At 33.7% G+C, this 20,664-nt stretch overlaps 1 protein-coding gene across 1 annotated transcript in view; it reads right to left on the bottom strand.

Annotated features, from left to right (window-relative positions):
• PDE3A (phosphodiesterase 3A) overlaps positions 1-20,664 on the bottom strand; it is a 323,428-nt gene that overhangs the window by 109,965 nt on the left and 192,799 nt on the right. Inside the window, exon 2 of the mRNA XM_033222717.1 lies at positions 16,373-16,423. Coding sequence (XP_033078608.1) covers positions 16,373-16,423 — 51 coding nt within the window. The remainder of the gene's footprint in view (positions 1-16,372; positions 16,424-20,664) is intronic.

The following is a 20,664-nucleotide window of genomic DNA, read 5'->3' on the forward strand; positions in this document are numbered from 1 at the left end:
ATTAAAAATTAACTAAAAATACATTTAATAAATACACTGAACCAGTTTATTATAAACTTGATTTGGATTACTTTCTGAATTTATTTTTAAAAGGCTTTCAACTGTCCTTCTCTAATATAATTTCTGTTGAAAATCATTATAGAACAAAAAGGTTATTCATACCTTTTCTTAGTAGAAGCTCCATGAGTTGGAAAATATTATCACCATGTATAATCAGTAATAGGATGTTTTTAAAAGTTCAGATTCTGTTAGACTGATTCTCATTTTTTAAAAAAACATGCTGTCATGAACACTGATTGCAACTCCAGCTATTCTCTAATTAAAAGCAAGGCCACACCATAGTCAAATAGAGAAGCAGGTTAAATGAAAGTTCTGTGTGCCCAAATTCCCCATTTTATGCCCCATTCTCTCATTCATCGATTCAACATTTCCTGAACAACTTACAGGTGGCAATCACTATTGGAGAGTCAAATGAAGTATTTCTTGGATACCAGAAGCTTTAGTCTAGTGGGAAATTTTGCATAGTGTTCTAAGTTCTATGATAAACACATTATGGATGTAAAATGTGTTACAAAAACACAGTTAGCGCTTAGAGTTGGGACTCAAATAATGTTTCAGTTGTATTTAAGAGGGATTTAAGAAGATTTATTAAAGGCTGAAAAACTGTAAAGGCAAAGAGGAGTGAAATAACATGATGCCACCCAGAGTACAGGATATTTGATCTACTTCAGATAGAGAGGTAAGATACTGGTAGAAAAGCTAGGAGTCAGAAAATAACAGGCCTTGTTTTGTTTTTCTGAGAGTTAATCAGGATGATAGGATTCAAGTCTAGGCTTTGGAAGTAATTCTGTTATAACTATAGAAGTAGATGTAAAGGGTTTAAAAGGATCAAGTATGCAATTGTGAGTGTTGTGCACTGCACAACTCCAGGGGGTCATCATTCGTGTAGACTACAGTGTGAATGGCTCTCCTTGGAGTTTACAATATTATTGCTGTGGTGCCAGAGGCTATGAGAAGAGAGACCTGTATCAATCCTCAATGCTGCTTCCCTGTCTTTCAACACAGTACTTAGTACCCACATTTATTTTCCGTCATTTCCTCATCAAACATTATTCTCATTATCCTTCATCCATACTAATGAATAAATGACTGAGATCAGTCTACAATATAAGCTCCCACAATTCATAGATGAACAAACATAAAGTAGTAAAGAAATGTAGCTCTAACTCTAGAATTTCAGGTAGAAGTAATACAAAGATTACTTTAAGTACCAAACTCCAATCATGATCCATAGTGACACATTTAAGTTGATACTATCACAACATGAACACTTGTCGCATCACCTGGGAAACTTCTTAAAAGGAAGACTTTTCTAGTTTCATCTAAAACATTGTCCATCAGAATGTCTAATAAGTTCACTAGCTGATACTGAATGGCTACTGCTAGTCCACAGGAATGACTGCTTTAAAAACAGCTCCTCAAGGGGAACTGATCATTCTACTCTGTACAGAAGTCAGCCTAGATCTGAGCTTAAAAGTCATGGTTTGCTTAGATTTGGAAATCTCCACTAAATGAAGAGCATAGTTACAGGACTCTTCTCTGAAGTACACTGAGACACACAATAATCTAGGAGATTAAGATTTTCATATCTTGGTCTGTTCTTCACTGTTCAGAAACAATAAAATGAACGCTTATGAAGCTGGGTGATCTACTCTAACAGAAACTTCTCTGTGTACAATCATTTAACCTACTTCATATTTAGAAAAACCACTACCTTATTTTATTTTTAAATCAATTTGAATGGCTAGAAATGTCTTCCTTATATTTAAGCAAAATCTGACTGCTCTATGTTCTATTCATTTGTCCAAATATCACCTTACAGAACTACAAAGAGAAAAATTTCACTCCCTTGATACTTTTTTTTTTTTCTTTGAGACAGAGTCACATTCTGTTGCCCAGGCTGGAATGCAGTGGCATGATCTTGGTTCACCGCAACTTCCACCTCCTGGGTTCAAGAGATTCTCCTGCCTCAGCCTTCCGAGTAGCTGGGATTACAGGTGCGCACCACCATGTCCAGTTAATTTTTTGTATTTTTAGTAGAGATGGCGTTTCACCATATTGGCCAGGCTGGTCTCAAACCACTGGCCTTAAGTGATCCACCCACCTCGGACTCCCAAAATTCTGGGATTACAGGCATGAGCCACCGCGTTGAAAACTTAAGAGAGCACAGTTTTTCTCCCTCTGTTTTTCATCATAAGTTCTCTTTCATAAGCTAAACTTCCACCTCATCTGGGACACTGTTTCTAGATATATTGATTGTTTAGCGCACCACCATGTCCAGTTAATTTTTTGTATTTTTAGTAGAGATGGCGTTTCACCATATTGGCCAGGCTGGTCTCAAACCACTGGCCTTAAGTGATCCATCCACCTCGGACTCCCAAAATTCTGGGATTACAGGCATGAGCCACCGCGTTGAAAACTTAAGAGAGCACAGTTTTTCTCCCTCTGTTTTTCATCATAAGTTCTCTTTCATAAGCTAAACTTCCACCTCATCTGGGACACTGTTTCTAGATATATTGATTGTTTATGTGAGTGTATCAGCTTTTGAATATCTTTCTTGAAATTATATACTCACGCCTGTAATCCCAGCACTTTGGGAGGCCGAGACGGGCGGATCACGAGGTCAGGAGATCGAGACCATCCTGGCTAACACGGTGAAACCCCGTCTCTACTAAAAATACAAAAACTAGCCGGGCGAGGTGGCGGGCGCCTGTAGTCCCAGCTACTGGGGAGGCTGAGGCAGGAGAATGGCGTAAACCCGGGAGGCGGAGCTTGCAGTGAGCTGAGATCCGGCCACTGCACTCCAGTCCGGGCGACAGAGCGAGACTCCGCCTCAAAAAAAAAAAAAAAAAAAAAAAGAAATTATATACTCACAACTGAATTCAACACTGCAGAGGTGCAGTGCAGAATTTATTGAATTTATTATTCTGTTCTGTATGCCATAAATACTAGTGTTAGTTAGTGAAGCCCAAAGTGCCACTTGCTGTTAGAAAAGCCACATGATTTTGGGCTTGAAGTCAATCCAAATTATTATTGTTTTTTTTGAGATGGAGTCTAGCTCTGTCGCCCAAGTTGGAGTGCAGTGACTCAATCTCAGCTCACTGCAACTTCTGCCTCTTGGGTTCACGGCATTCTTCTGCCTCAGCCTCCCAAGTAGCTGGTACTACAGGCGCCCGCCACCACGCCCTGCTAATTTTTTGGTATTTTTAGTAGAGATGGGGTTTCACCGTGTTAGCCAGGAAGGTCTCAATCTCCTGACCTCGTGATCCGCCTGCCTCGGCCTCCCAAAGTGCTGGGACGACAGGCATGAGACACCGCGCCTGGCCAGTCAATCCAAATTTTTTAAACCTTACTTTTTGTTTCTTCATTTGCTTATGAAAAAACATGCAGGTACTTTCCATACTGAACTTTTATTAAAAACTTAAGTGCAAAATTTTATTTCCTCCTCTGGAATTTTCCTAGTTTACTATTTTGACTGAAGGTTAATGAGAAACCTTTCTAAATCCTTATTCTATCATTCATACATTAGATACATATTCTTTTTGATGTCAAAATGTAAACGTGCATTATTTTGAGCATATTAATTAATGATAAAAATATTAAACGGGGTAATGCCTTAATGAATTTTACAATTCTTCTCTTATCCCATGATTTTGTTCTGCAAAAACTATTCTGCTGCAAATAGAACAATCCTTACAAGGTTATGAAAGAAGAGAGAGATATACTATTGTAACCCTAATTCCCTCATAAATAATTAAATGAATTTTTAAAATAAAAATACATAGAATATCTTTATCTTTTAACCTCTTAAAGATATTATTTATATACAATGTACAGAAAGTATCTGTAGAAAACAGAGCAAGCAATACAGAATATCAGTTTTTCAGTTTCATAGTTTCTCTAAATGAAGCTGATATTAAGAAGTTAATCTGGTGACCATTATAGGGATGATTTTTTAAAACATGATTTAAAAAAAAAACTTTCAATGTGATTACCAAGGTTAGTATATTTGGGAAAGAATAATGTTAATAAAATATCTTGCATTTTTTTCGTATCTCCATAAAGATAATGATTTTATTTTTAATGTAAGGCATGCTTATGACAACACATGCATTTAGAATAACCCATTTATACATACATGTCCATTAATGTGGTGACTATGTGTCAGCTTTTTCCAAGTGGTATTAAAATAGATATTACTTGTATCCACATTTATCAATGTACCCAGCCGTTAAAAATTAACATCAACCAATTTTGCTTATCTCTTTGAAAATTAATCTTTTCCATTTTCTCTAATTCTTTTCCATACTCTCTAAACTACTTCTTTACCCATATTCTCTAAATTCCCATAAGGTCAAACATCGTAAAATAAATTTAACAAAGTATATATCTATTAATGGGAATAATGTATACATTATGAAAAATGAGATTTTTCTACGCAATTTTCTAGCTATCAACAAAAATACCACATCAAATACAGAACATTTTAATATTCATTAAATCTACCTAGCTTTTGTATATTCTTCACTGTACTGTGCTGTATGTTTGAAATGTGTCACACGAAAAGAGACAGCTTCAACCATTTGATATCTAGTATAACAAATGAGAGCCTATCCTATGCTTCTAGTTATGCATATAATATATATAACACTGTTCATTCCTCAACAAATTATTTACTTTCTATGCTGTATCCACTGATTAAAAGTTCCACAACCACCAGTGCTTAAAATAATGAACATAGAATGTCTTTTAAACATTTGGAAGCCATAGATGCTATTTATATCCCTATTTTTTCCGAATTAATATTGGCAGAAATTCACTCCAGATAAGAATAGTTGACGTTTTAAATTAGTTAATAATGTCCATAAAGCACTTATAAAGGAACTTAATGTTAAATGTTATTACTTTTATTAAAAGTAAATATTAATGCTTTTCTTTTATGCTAATAGAATTTGTCAAGAAGAAATAACATCCACAATACATAAGCATCTCTTATTCATAAATAAGTACAGAAACTAGATGAATTCTCCTGGAATACCTCTATAAAGTTATGATGTTAGTGATGCACTTAAACCTATAATGCGTATTACCATTATATCCTTTTAAACTTGCACTGAATTACTAGCAATACTCATTGTAATAAGAAAAACAAACAAATACTTTTTAAGGAAATCTCAGTTTGGTATGATTATTTATCATGTGAAGTTAAAATAATGCTTTTTTCCTCTCCTGTCTTTTTCCATAAACAAAAGCCACAGTGCCAAGACCAAAACATAAAAAACAGTTAAATTATATATTTTTCTTCTTTTTGAACAGAAATAGTAATGCCAAGTTCAGTTTGTTCCATTGATTTTAAGCCAAATAAATGGCAAAAAATAGTGAAAAGCCTGGTCATATCATGTGTCATAAGCTACTATTAAAGTCCTTATGTAAATTTCAGATCCCTAAGCTGCATGAGACAGAATCACTCCCGAGCTCAAAAGTTCCATGTGATATAGAAAAAAAAAAAAAAAAAAAAAGGGAGGAAGAAAGGGGGAGTAGTAGTCATATGCCTAGAGAATGAGAACACATGTTAATGTATGAAAAAGTCAATATTTAAATACTATCTACTCCTTAAGTAATGACAACATGACAAACTATTCCTCATCCAGCAATTTCAGTTTACAGTCAAAGTAATAATATGCTGTCCTACAATAAGGTATCATGGATATTAAAATGAGGGGATCTCAACTTACCTGTATGCTTTAGAAACAGAAAAGCCTGAAAGCAGGGGAATAGCATAAATAAAACAAAAGGCTTTTTGGTTTTATTATTTATGCTTTAGATATAATTTCACTAATTCCTCAAGGACTGCTATATTTTATTATGGATTAACAGAGTTCCTCAAGACACACGGGTTCAGCAAAGTTTACTTGAATAAATGAAACTCTAAGTTCATAAATTATGTTTTCCTTTATTTTAGAAATATTAATTAAAAATTCACTATACACAGGGTTGCCATAATCAGTATAAAATAAAACTGGCTGCTGCAATTTTACTATTTAGCAAAACTTATTTAAAGTCATGCTGTATTTCTCCATGAAAAAGAAAACTAAATTGTCCTAGGATTACATATCATAAACATATAGTTAATTGGAATACTCTTTAAAAACTCATGCAAAGGCCTAAAAATGCAATAATCGTGCATATACTACCATATTTTTGAGGTACCAGAAGAGAAATGTCACCACAGTTATGGCACTAAGTCACCGTAAAACTGAATAGGGACAATAAGCAGTAAAGGTGGAGTTAAGACCTGTCAATCCCCCAAATCATCATTCATTGCCAGTATCAAAAAAGAAAAAAAAAAAAAAATTCACTGCGTGTTTCTAACTTCAATATGGGTTCAATGGCCATGTTCTTTTTGCTTCATGAGATGGTCTTTTCTATATTTCCCAATCATCATCCTTGATAGACAACTTCTTTCCATTCCTCTGCTCCCAGTCTTTTGAGAACTAGAGCTTTTACATCTGTTTGCACTTCATCATGATGTAGTTTATTTTTGCGATTTCTACTCCATCTATTTGTCTCACCCACAATTTTCTGACAGGTTTTTTTCTCCCAAACTTAAAAAAATATATACTATTTTAAGTGTGTATCGCTGATACTATGTAAACAACTTTCTCTAAAATCAGGGTTAAAACGATTTGAAAACAAAGACTATGATTACAAAATTCTCAAATTGAAATAGTTGTAGAGATCCAAGTGGAAACTGTCACCCAGAAGTATTTAAACACAACACCATAGAACTCAGCAAGTAAACTGTTTTGATGCAAGTTTGATAACCTGCAGATTTCCAATAAGAATAAGCTTTAACTTGTAACACTTAAGAGTTTTCCAAGAATTGCTTATTACACAATGCATCACCATCAAACAAGGGGAAAAAAAACAAAAACAAAAATTCTATGATCTAGAAAATCAAATCTAACAAGAAGCTTCATTTGTGTGACTTTTAAGATCATTTTAGTTCATTAATATCGCTAATATTATTCCAGGCTTTTTCTTTGTAGTTATCAGCCCTGGTAACTTTGGGTTTACTTATGTTTACATGATGGCTGAATTTTACATAAAATGGGACAATCGCTTAAGGTTGACAATATAACTGCTAGGCCATCTTTGTTCTCCCAAGGTAAAACTTTTTAAGAAAATCAGTACCTTTGATGAGAATATAAAATCTTATGGGGAATGCTATTAAACAATATTTTAGTTTGTTCTCTAGAATGGTTATAAAGAAAAATTCCTGTACCATAAATGTTAATGCTATTAGAAATACATATTTATACATATAGCTTGGATATGTATTAATAAGAAATGAAAACATTCAATTTCTCCAAATTAAAAAAAAAAAAATGTCCCAAGCATGTACTAAAAGCCTATATCCTGTGTTTTTTTGTTAGTATATGAAAATGGATGTTAATATTCATCTTAAAAGATCAACCATTTTCCAGTTTCTTTGCCTCAATTCACCCTCTCTAGTTAACTGTCCTTACTACCATATAACCTCCTCCACTCTATATCACCTTTACTTACCTCTGTATCTAATTACTTGTTCTAGTTAATACATCCTAGTCTTAGATTTCAATCTTCTATGAGAACCTCATTATTTTTGGCACAACCTTTTTTTATCAGTTTTATCTATAAGTGGAGTAAAAATAAAAAGTCCACCCACAAAACTTCCCTTTTAGAGTATGTTGTCAGGATGAATAACAAACAAGATCTTACTAAATGCTACAGATGGTATAAAATCACCCAGCGTGAGATAAAAATGATTTCCCTTTGTCAGAACTGCAATTCAAAGATAAAGTTAACTGTTACCAAGTTAGTATATATTTCTTCTGTTATTCTCTCAAGTGGAAGGCAAAACTTGAGAGTTGGAAAATGTTCAGAATGTGTATGTTTAGAGGAAAGTACACGCAAAATATTTGCATTAATTTTCTTAATGTTTACAACAAGATTCTGGGGGAAAGAATATAATAAAAGTCACAACTGCAGTGTTGGTCAGAAACTATTTGTGGTTTAAAGTGATAGATATTATTTTTGTTTTTATTTCTCTCAAAATATGCTTTTGTACACTTAGTAAAATTGACTATTGTGTAAACTATTTGCAGTCCCTGCAGATAAACATTATCAGTGGTCGTTTATTTGATTTCTTTGTTTCGTTTCAAATGAAGTACCACAGGTTGTGATTTGGCTAAACAAACACAAGGTAGTGCCCATCTCATGGGAATGATGTCCACAGGCCCCAACATAAGAGGGTCATTCAATAAGTATTAAACAACATGTCTACTAATCTATAAACATGGGGAAAACAATAAAAGCATAAATGCCAGTGGCAATTTTCCCTTTTATTTCTGTGGATTTGATTCCTGTTCATCAATGTTCTTTTAAGAGACCAGGGCCTGTAATAAAGAGTGACTTACTCAAGGTCATCCATCAATTTCCCTGAAACACGTGTTCCATGAAAGCACGGTGAGGACAGAGCCAAACTCTCCTTCCTCCTGCGAATCACTCAAACACATAAGTGTGGGAAGAGTACATTTCCCCCCACACCCAGCCATTAGATTTCTTGGACATAATTCCACTATGAGAAAACTACTTCAGAGTGAAATGAATATGTTCTTTAAAATTTCTATTTGATAGACTTAAAGATGACACCTGAAAACCTGCAAGCATAAATGCTTGAAAAAGCATATTCTCATTTTCCTATATAAAGTGTTAAGATTAATCACTAAATATTTATTTACTATGTTCCATACACCTGGCAATGAAATTATGCGGTAATTTCAGTGGTTTTCAACTAGAAGCAAAGTTGCCTCCCAGGGGACATTTGACAATGTCTGGAGACATTTTTCTTATCACAACTTGGGGCCTGGGGGTGTTGTTTCTGGCCTCCACTAGGGGGAGACCAGGGATGCTAGACAAGTAATATACTAGTGGGTTCAGTTGTTAAAGAGAAATACTGTTTTCCCTTCTCTGAGGACAAAGAGAAATGTCTCCCCATCCTCTTGACACTGTGTGCGCTGTGAACATCATCAACAATATCCCTACTATGATAGATTTGCTAAAAACTGTGTCCTGTAGTTTGTCAGTGCAAACTAAAGACATAATACTCAACAGTAACTAAATAAAAGCAATTTCAAAGAGTGGGGAAGAGTATAAAACAACTGTCCAACAGTGCAGAACTGACTAAAGGATAAAATTTTAAATATCTAGAGGAAGACCTAATGGAGAAGATAGATATGGTATTTAGGTCCCTTCCTGTCACTATTACATGCAATGACAAAGCCATCCTTACAGTAACTGAGACCCTAGGCAAATATGTTTTGTGTGGTCCCTGTTGGTATAAGCAAAATTTAAACAAATTTCTCAAAACAACAAGCAAACGAAAAACCCCAAAACCAAACTGTCTTTGGAGAGCTGCCATAAATTAAACAATTATAGGAACAATTTCTGAACAAATATTAAGTGTTGTTAGGTTGATATACGGAAAAATGAAAAAGGAGGAAGAAATGCAAGTGAAAGACACTATGTTTGTAGAAAAAGTGGCACTGGCAGCTAGCTCCAGGGCATAAATTATTCCCTGGTAACATGTCAGACATTTGGGAGATGTAATAATGAGCTCCCAATCTGCTCACATTAATCCCTTGCAACAAATTCCTGGGAAATATGGCTGGTCATCTTTCTAAAATGTATTAAAAGGAATTAACTTCAATAAATATATATGGCATTACTCCAGACAAATCTGAAAAGGCATTTAATTTACTCTCCACATTCTCTTATCTAAAACAAATGATTTAACCTAGAAAAGAAGTGACCTGTCACTGAATCAGGCCATTAGTAGGCAAATGATTAGGTTAATCAACTTCAGTAGCTATCACTATCAGATCCATTCCCTTGAAATTACGGACAAAAAAGTAAAGCACACTGACTCCTCATCAAAATTCATCATTGAGACTTAACATTATGATATAAAGACTAACTGATCTAGGCAACTGCTTTTAGTCTAGAATTTTTACAATTTGTTGCCTCCAGGACTTGTTAAACCACTAAAGACATGCTCCAAAATAGGTCATGGGTCATTTTAAAGCATACTGATAGTCTAATGCATTTAATAACTTTTTTTCCATCGGAATACTCAGCTATCTTCCTGTATTTTACACTTAATACTTGAATTATTTAGAATCATACAAACCAGAATTTTATTACCTAAAGAAAGACTTCAATCATTTGAAAACCAGACGGACAACACAAAAATTTGTTTCTTGTAAGTACTTTTAAGTCCAGCTAATAAAGTCTGGCTGGTAGTCAAAATATCAATAATGTACTAAATAACTAAAAACTTGCTAGTTTTTCACTCTTGGTAAATAAAGGCCTGAGGGTTCCAAGTATATTAAAATGTTAGGAAGTTTACAAATTCACAAATTGAACTAATCTTTTCCACAAGGAACCTCCACTAGGTGAGAAGTAAATTATTGGCCCCTTGGAATCCCCTCCTACCATTTTTAAGCTTTTCAAAAAAAAAAGGCGGCCAGGCGCAGTGGCTCACGCCTGTAATCCCAGCACTTAAGAAGGCCGAGGTGGGTGGATCACGAGGTCAAGAGATTGAAACCATGCTGGCCAAAATGGTGAAACCCCGTCTCTACTGAAAATACAAAAATTAGCTGGGCGTGGTGGCGGGCGCCTGTAGTCCCAGCTCCTTAGGAGGCGGAGGTAGGAGAATCGCTTGAACCAGGGAGGCGGAGGTTGCGGTGAGCAGAAATCGCCCCACTGCACTCCAGCCTGGGCAGGGGGCCAGACTCTGTCTCCAAAAAAAAAAAAAAAAAAAAAAAAAAGGCATATTTTCTGTTGTCTCTTTTTAATTCCCACTGGAAAACTTTCCTTCAAGAATAAAAAATAAAAATGAAGAAAAAACAAGAAGTAATTGCCTTCTGAGAATTTCATCCCAACTTCATTTGGTATTACTGGGAACACTGCCAGACAAAGGAGTTCTGCATGCTGCTGGAAGTTTATTTATCATTTAGCATATTTCCTACATTTGGATGATCTACTATTTGACAGTTATATACTTTTAAAAAAAAGAAAGAAGAAAAATCAGCCAGAAAGCCATGAGTGAGCTGACAAATTATGAAAGAAAATTACTGAGGATAAAGTAATATAAATAAGCCTGAATAACATTCTTGCTGCGTCTAAAAAGTCATATGCAATTAAGGGTTGGAATTTACTAGAAGAAAGATATTTTTCTATAGGACAAGTATTCGATATGAATGGTGCATCTTAAATTCTGTGATAATGCATATATGATACAATTTTGAAGCACAAAGGGAAATTTAAGAAAATCCCTTATTTATTAACTATCCAGGGAGAAGCCAGGGGAAGCTTAACTCTATCCTAGCAATTAAGGCTGACTTAAAAAAAAAAAAAGAAAAAAAAATTAGATGCTGCTAGACATCAACGTTTTGTCTATTTCTGATTCCTCAAAGGCTAAAAAAAAGTACCTGATCCATGTTTTGCAAATCAAAGTAAAATATGTTAAAATTCATCTTGCAGGCTAGCACAATCATGTCACACAGCTCTCTGCTTTTTACTGGGCAGGAATCAAGCAAGTTCCCTTTTTTATCTATCTAAAACAATATTTTTCTAGCATTCAAGATTTTTCACTATTATATCCTCAATCCTACCAAGAAAATTGAAGTCAATAGGTTCATAATATCTTTTTAATGTTACAGTATCTGTCATTTTTTTTCTCTCTCTCTTTCATTCTGCTAGAAATATTTCTATTTTTTTTTTTTTTTTTTTTTTGAGACAGAGTCTGGCTCTTTCTTGCAGGCTGGAGTGCAGTGGTGCAATCTTGGCTCACTGCAACCTCTGCCTCTCTGCCTCCCAGGTTCAAGCTATTCTCCTGTCTCAGTCTCCTGAGTAGCTGAGACTACAGTCACATGCCATCACGCCTGGCTAATTTTTGTATCTTTAGCAGAGGTGGGGTTTCACCATGTTGGTCAGGCTGGTCTCAAACTCCTGACCTCAGGTGCCACCTGCTTTGGCCTCCCAAAGTGCTGGGATTACAAGCATGAGCCACTGCCCCTGGCCTCTACTTGCTTTTCAAAGCTTCCCCATCTGTACTTTTTGGTGAATTTATCCAGTATTTCATTTGCAAACAGCGCTAGTTTCTGTGATGTAGTGTAAATGGCTGATATGGGGTGGGGGTGGGGGTGGGTTTCCTGTGAGAAAAATACATAAAGAGGTGCCATAAGGACCACTCTGGAAGCAAGCACATTCCCTTCCCTGAACCTTCACCAATAATTAGTCCTAAATCAGCTCACTATTGAGAATTTTCAGTGTTTTCTTTTCCACACTAATTCTTTTCATCTGCCGGTAATTAAGACACACACCTCACCTTAGCATTAAAAATAACTAACTAACTAAATAAATAAATCACTCTTGCTGCAATCCCAACTTTCTTTTAAAACAAAGCTCTTCCAAGAGACTCTTCTGGTATCTTACACTATTCTCTTCTGTATTTTTCTTTCCACCACTTATTTCTGAAAACGGTTTTTTGAAAGTTCACTAATGTCCTCCTAATCACTAAACTCAAAGACATCTGCTACATTTTAATTTTCTTGAACCTTGGTCTGTGATCTTATTCCTCTCCTTGGTGTAACTACTTTTGGTTCTGAATCATCTCTCCTCCCCCTGGTCTCTAGTAAGACCATGCATACTCATATTAACTCCCTCCTCAGCTTGTTTCTAGTCTTTACTAGAATCAGACTTTTTTTCTGTTTTTTTCTTTTAATATTCTTCTCGGAGTCTATCTACTGGTGGAGCTCAATTATCTCCTGTATGATTAGCATTCTCAAACTGACACCTTTTGTTCTAATCAGCCTCTAGTATGTGTCTGTAACTTCGTTTTGGAATTGTCATCTTCACTTGTCACTTAATATTGCTAACCCTGAATCATCATCTTCCATCTAAACTGTTCTGTGTTAATGGTCCTAATTCTTACAGTACTCAAACTATTGACCCTCTTATCTTCCTCTGCCTATCTAGTCAATAAAGTATAGCATTATCCAGATTATTCCTTCACAGTAATTGCTGTAAGAGTTGCCATCCACAAGTATTTATACAGAAGTTAAAAAAATTCACATATATTCAAATGTGTCCCACACTCTTCTCAGTTCAGACTTTTACTAAAGCTTTTTCATCCACCTTTTCCTCTGTACTTTTGAAAGTTTACCCATCCTTAAAGCCACACCTCAGATACCATCACTTCTCAGAGGTATTTCCTAGTCTACTAGGGAGTTAGAAATACTCCTCCACCTAAATCCTATCTCACTTTGTATATATACAGTCTTTTTTTATTTTATTTTTTTGATATGGAGTCTCATTCTGTTGCCCAGGCTGGATGCAATGGCACAATCTTGGCTCACTGCAACCTCCACCTCCGGGATTCAAGAGATTCTACTGCCTCAACCTCCCGAGTATCTGGGATTACAGGCACCCACCATCATGCCTGGCTAATTATTATTATTATTTTTTATTATTTTTAGTAGAGACGGGGTTTCACCATGTTGGAAAGGCTGGTCCCGAACTTCTGACTTCTGGTGATCTGCCTGCCTCGGCCTCCCAATGTATATATATAGTCTTATCACACTTTGTATATATGTCATTTAATGATGGGGATTTTGTTGTGGGAACATCATAGAGTATACTTACACAAACCAGATTGTATAGCCTATTACACACCTAGGCTATATGCTATAGCCTATTGCTCCTGGATTACAAATCTGTGCAGCATGTTACTGTGCTGAAAAGTGTAGGCAATTGTACCAAATGGTATTTGATCTAAACATAGAAAAGGCATAGTAAAAAAACATGGTATTATAATTTTATCTGACCACCATCATACATACTGTCATTCACAGATATGTCATCATGTACCACATACTGTATGTAATGTTGCATCTACCAGATTGCCTTATATGTGAATTATATATACAAATATTGCTCTATTTCCAACCATAATTTGTGAGCTCTTGGAAAGCAGTAACCTTGTCTTTCAAGTTTTCTTCAGCTAGACCCACCACAGTGCTGTAAACACAGCAAGTGCTTAGAAACCAGTTCTAAATTAACTAAGATGGAACTTGAGCAATGCTTTGGAGTAAACTATTAAGAGGTCTGTGTTCAAGTGCAATTTGTCTGAAGTTCCCCTTGAAAAGCTGGAAGGCTTTAGACATATTGACCAAGGAGATAATACAATTAAAGAAGAGATCAATTATTCAAAACATGAACAATAATAATAATTATTATTATTATTTTGTCACTAGGGAATTGAAATCAGATAAGAGGTTATTACTCAAGACTTAATTTATCTACCGGCAATTTCCAAATTCTTTGGAAATTCTCTTTCTTTTTAACGTTTTTTGCTATGGTTCTTATTGTTTTTATCTTTTGGTGTGTTGTGTTTATTTTTTAGTTTGACAGTTTGCATCTGAGTTGAGGAATCAAAATGGGACAAAGGTATACTATATTTAGAATAGCTATTTTGCTGGTTAAGAGATCCAAAAAAGACTTGATGTTTATAATGGTAATTCATGCAAGCCTGTTTTAATGCTTTTGGTTTTTAGAACCACCTCAGGCTTTCAAATATAATCAAACTTCATTTATAAAAATAGTTTATGTTTATATGTGGAATTCTCACATATTCTAGCTATATGCAATATTTGGAATTTTAAAAATTTTGTTCTTTTTATGCTGAAAGTTAACAAAAACAATACTGTACAATTGTGAGGTTTTTTTTTTTGACAATTTATATTGACATAGTGACCAATCTAAACCTGAAGATAAATTATACCAAAGCAAAACAGAGAGTTAATAATGTATATCTTAAACAATAATTTTCTATATATAACACTACATGCTTTGAAGAGACATGTCCTCAACAACTTGCTTGGCATGTTTTGAATATCAAAATGTTTTGGTGGCAACCATCAGAAACCATGGACCTTCTTACTTGCAGTTATCTTTACTTTTTACTGGTTTAGAATCACAAAGAATTTACTCTATGTTAATTTAATCCCTTCATTACTGACCTTGCAGCAAATTCTGACTTAAAATTTTATAGATGTATACAGAGGGAGAGTTTTCAGAGAAACTGAAGGGGAGGTAAGAGTGAGGGAAAGGAAGTAAGGCATAAATTCTTTTAGATGATCCTAATTTAATTGGTTTATATTATTTACTAATCAAATTGATGATGGACAGAAATAAAATCAGTCATTAAAATGTGAACTAAAACAATTGATTGACTTGGTTTTATTTTCCTAGTGACCTAAATTAAATAGTTATTCATACAAATTTAATGACAACACAAGAACACATCGGCTTTGGAAAACACTTGAGAGAAGTCCCCACTTTCCAATGAACTTTCATTTAAAGTATTGCACATTCAACTGCCTTTTGTAAATTATATATTTTTTAGTAGCAAATACAAAATGTGTGCAACAGAAGCAAAAATTTCCACCTACTTAATTTTTATTTTGCATGTTTACAGTCAGGTAACCATAGGCTGCCATGAGAGAAATTATTTTTATATTTCTTCACAAAGTGCTCTAGGAGGAGAAATAATATTCTTAGTGTAAAGCTCAGTCTTTATTCTGTCAGGGAAAGTAATTATGGAAGCAAAACAAATCCACATTGTCTAATTAGGTCATTAAAAAGCATAAATGCGTCATGGAAGCTTTTCTCCTTGCCTAAGACACAAAGTAAGACAATGAAAACAGTCTAGTAATATAGAAAGATTTAGAATTTGTTTCTTTTCAAAAATAATAGGTCCTTTCATCTTTCTGTTTCCCTCAGATGAAGAGAGTTAATTTAGAGACAAAATCTTGTAATTAGTTCAGAGTTTAGTCTGATTATATTTCAAAATATTTAACCAAAAACAGGAAGCTGAAGAAAAAAATAAAATACACAGAAAAATTGTCAAAGGAAATGAATAAAGAGAGTGGGTTTGCTGATCAAAATGTATTCTGCAGAGACAAGATGAATATAAAATCTATAAACCAATCTGGGATACCAGAAAGCTCTTAGGAGGAATATCCTGGCATCTGCCTTTGGGATTTGAAATCCAGACTTTAATTATAGTTAACTTAAATAAAAACAAATGGCATGGTTATTTCACCTCTTACTCTCTCTACTTTTTATTATATCTTGAGTTTTAGGAAACCCATGGCTGAAAATGTTAAGGAACAAAATATGAAAAAGAAAAGGAAAAGAAACTTACCTGAGATCCTCTTGACCCTCGTTTGTGGTCCCATTCTGAATGTCCCATGAGCTGTAAAGATGATAATTACAATAAGTTAAATGATTATTTTACCTGACAAACACTTTTCTTCTTTATTTTAAAGAATAATCAGGTTGTTCCAATCTTTATTAGTAATATATTAAATAGTTATCATGAATAAATTAACATGCTGAAATTAGTAGCAAACTCCTGGTTTGACAGCTAATATTTCAACTTCTAATCATTTTGAGAGTATTTTAATATCACTGTGTGATAAAATAAGCTACTGTATAGCTCTGTCAGGAACATCCTAGATAGATGTTAAACCATGTATAGCTTTATTTGCATGTTATTAAGCCTTTCGCTTCTTAAGAAAATATTCTGGGTAAATTACTACTATCGTTAAACCTGGTGCCACAAATTATAAGAACCAGAAGGCCAAATTAGTTCAATAATTTTTAATCCTCCTTCAAAACTGTAAAAATCTTGAAAGTTCTAAAGAGTAAAATTATTAAATATTTAATGTGAAATATGCCCACATAGTCACAAAATGTAGATTTTCAATAATAACCTATAAAATATTATCACGTTCCTATGGTGGTAATAGCCCTGAGCTACCTTGCTTACAAAGAATAATATTTACTTATTGAAAATAACATTTAATGTTAAGAATATTAAGGAAATACAAGATATTGACTGAGAGAAATGAAACTCCATTCATCTGTCAGTAATCTCATTACTCATCAGTACCAACTGAAGAAGTATCTACAGCTAATAAGCTAGCACAACAAGATGGACTATAAATGAATTTATGTACATTATTAGCTTTTCTGTATAACAGCAATGACTCCTAAGTAGACTTAACAACAAACAACTGTTCACAATAGCAACAAAAATAATATGCCTTTGAACATTAAAGAAATGTTTGATAAACATATACAGAAAATGGCAAAAATTTACTGACGGACATACAGTGCTACTGGTAAAGAAGACTTAATTCTATAAACTATTGAGTGCTCAGTTCTACTCAAACAAATTTAACTAGATTTCAGGTTTAACTAGATTTCAATCAAAAGCTAATAGTATTTTTAATTTTTAAAAAACATAAATTTCATCGGAGAGTATACACATATATAATCAGTTATGTCAGATGAATAAGTGTAGCGATACAATGGAGAACATGAGAACTATAGCTCATGATGTTATACGGTGTGCTGAAGTTTGCTAAGAGGGTAGATTTTAGGTGATTTCACCAGACACAATGAAAGTTAAATCTATGGGAGATGTTAATTCACTTGCCCTCAGTAATTATTTTACATTGTAAATATACATCAAAACATCATGTTGTACACCTCAAGTATATACAATAAAAAAGAACTCATTAGAGGTCTGGGCACAGTGGCTCATGCCTGTAATCCTAGCACTTTGGGAAGCCAAGGCGGGCAGATTACCTGTGGTGAGGAGTTCGAGACCAGACGCTGTCTCTACTAAAAATACAAAAATTAGCCAGGCGTGGTGATGTGCACCTGTAGCCCCAGCTACTTGGGAGGTTGAGGTGGGGGAACTGCTTGAACCTGGGAGGCAGAGGTTGCAGTGAGCCAAGATTGTGCCACTGCACTCCAGCCTGGGAGACAAAGTGAGACTCCATCTCAAAAAAAAAAAGAGTCCATTAGAAAATGTTACAAGTGATGAAAATACCTTTCTGGTTGTTAAAATATATTATAAAATTTAACCAAATTTTGGGATAATTGTTTAGCATTAAAATGCAAATGAATGAAATAATTTGGAATAAATATACATATGTGTACCAACAAAATATAAAAAAGAAAATATCAAAAATATTTTGTATTCGATGAATTATTCAACTAATGAAAAAAAGGAGTTCGGAGTTCATGACCAGCCTGGACAACATGGTGAAACCCCTTCTCTACTAAAAATACAAAAATTAGGTGGGCGTGGTGCGGCATGCCTATAATCCCACCTTCTGGGGAGGTTGAGGCAGGAGAATTGCTTGAACCTCAAAGGCCAAGATTGCAGTGAGCTGAGATCGCACTGCTGCACTCCAGCCTGGGCGACAGAGTGAGACCCTGTCTCACAAAAAAAAAAAAAAAAAAAAAAAAAGAAAAAGAAAAAGAAAAATGGACTTTGAGGGGAAAAAAATAATTACAGCCTAACCTTATATTAAATGTTAATGTTAATTATAAATTTAAAAGACAAACCTGTAAATATAAAATAGAATAAAATCCAGGTAAATATTCAACCTATCTTGGGAAATAAAAACATTTAAAGAAATCTAAATCTTTTTTTAAAGATTTTTTTTTATTACACAAGAGGACAATTGATCTGGCTATATAAAACTTCAGAGTATTTGCATAAATGTCACATTGGTAAAGTATCTGTAGTAAACCGTAGGTAAAGAATAATATCTTCAGGACAGTAAGGGTTCTTACAAATTTGATAGAATCCCAACTCTAGTAAAAAATTGAGGGAAGACTAAGAACAACTTACAAAATAAATAGATCTATGGAAAGAAATTTAACTTCATTGGAAGTAAAAGAAATTCAGTATAAACTATGACAAGATACTACTATTGCCTATTATATTTACAAATTAATAATGTTGAATATTCAGAAAAGAGGGAGTAAACTAAGCATATATACTGCTACTATATAACAAATACACATATATATATTGTGTAGATATATTTATACATATATAAAAAATATATAATACATATATTCTTAAAAATTCATACCCTTTGAACCAGTAAACTAAGATGCAAAAATTCAGTAACTATAATATGCTACTAATTGTATATCCAACAAAAGGGAAATTACTCAATAGATTACAGTATACAAAATGATACCATATAGCAATTAAAATTTGGCTTCCAAGGCCTTTATAAAAAAGAACATGTGAACTGTTCATGGTATAATAAGTAAAAAACATAACAAAGTAATTTAATGAATTTTAAGCTACTCATTTTTAACAGACATAGTCAATCATTTTAAGCCTTGGAATTACCATGATGATTTAATTGTAGTTTGGCTAGCACACAATTTTGGGTACACTGACCTAGATAATCATTATATAAAATTGAATGCTTACACAGTAGATATTTATTTAATGCTTTAATTTTTTAATTTATGGATTTATTGGTACTACATCATCTCAAAAATACTTATTGATACTAATTTAAAGTTGACTATAATATGGTTCACAAACAATAATTAACTAATGAAATAAATAGTATGATTTAGAAACATAAATTAAAATCAGTCAATTAATTGTTCACGAGAACTATCAAAAACAATTCCTGACACATTTCAAACATTGACGATACCTTACATTAAAATAGGAGGACGAGACGATTATTTTTGGCAACTTTAAAGTGGCAATAAATTGAGCAATAGGCCTCTAGTGAAATGATTTATCCACATCTTCTGGAAGATTTATAAAATGCCGACTATTAAACCTGTTATCCCCCTTACTAATGAGTGTAAACTAACAGGATCAAAATAAGGTGGTAAATTCTCCTATCACAGCTAAAAAAGGCAAATAAAACTTACAAACACAAGTTGTAATCCATAATATATTGATTTAAGAGAGAGTGTTTGATGATGACAGTAAGTTGAAAAGGAAACATTTTTGTAGGACCAGAATTAAAATAAGAAAAGCCTTTAATCACGGCCTTCTGCCATTAATTATCTCAACGATGATGATTTTAGTCAAAGAACAAAACACTCAAAGTGTAGACTAATTTAGGTCATCATTTAGTACAGAAGATAAGATCAATTTGGTAATTTGCAAATCAGAGCTTGTATGATGCATTTCAAAAAATTCACTAAATTTGACTTTTTCTTTTAAAGCATAAAACAGTACAATTTGCCAAGGGTGTTATATATCAGAGAGTTATTTCCTAGCATTATATAATAAACTGAGAAGTATGTAGGGCAAAGAAATTCTTTTCTATTCTTATTTATATATTAATATCATCTTTATATTATATTTGAAAGGTATGAGCTGACCAAGAATGTGGTAGTATTTTTAAATGTACACTATGGCCACTTTTTTCAAAGTAATAGGAAATGTTATAGAAATCCACATCCTATGTTAAATATATTCAAAAAGAATGAACTCTGTATATGACAAATGAGATACTGTAACGTTCTACAGTCAATAAGAGCACCAAAGGAAATGAACAGGATATTTTTCCTTTTGGATTTGAAGAATACAAAGTATTTATCATTAAACTTCTATTTCTAATTAAAATAATCTGAGCCAAAATTTAG

The sequence above is a fragment of the Trachypithecus francoisi genome, unplaced genomic scaffold, assembly GCF_009764315.1.
Source record: "Trachypithecus francoisi isolate TF-2019V2 unplaced genomic scaffold, Tfra_2.0 Lachesis_group11, whole genome shotgun sequence".
Taxonomy (NCBI): domain Eukaryota; kingdom Metazoa; phylum Chordata; class Mammalia; order Primates; family Cercopithecidae; genus Trachypithecus; species Trachypithecus francoisi.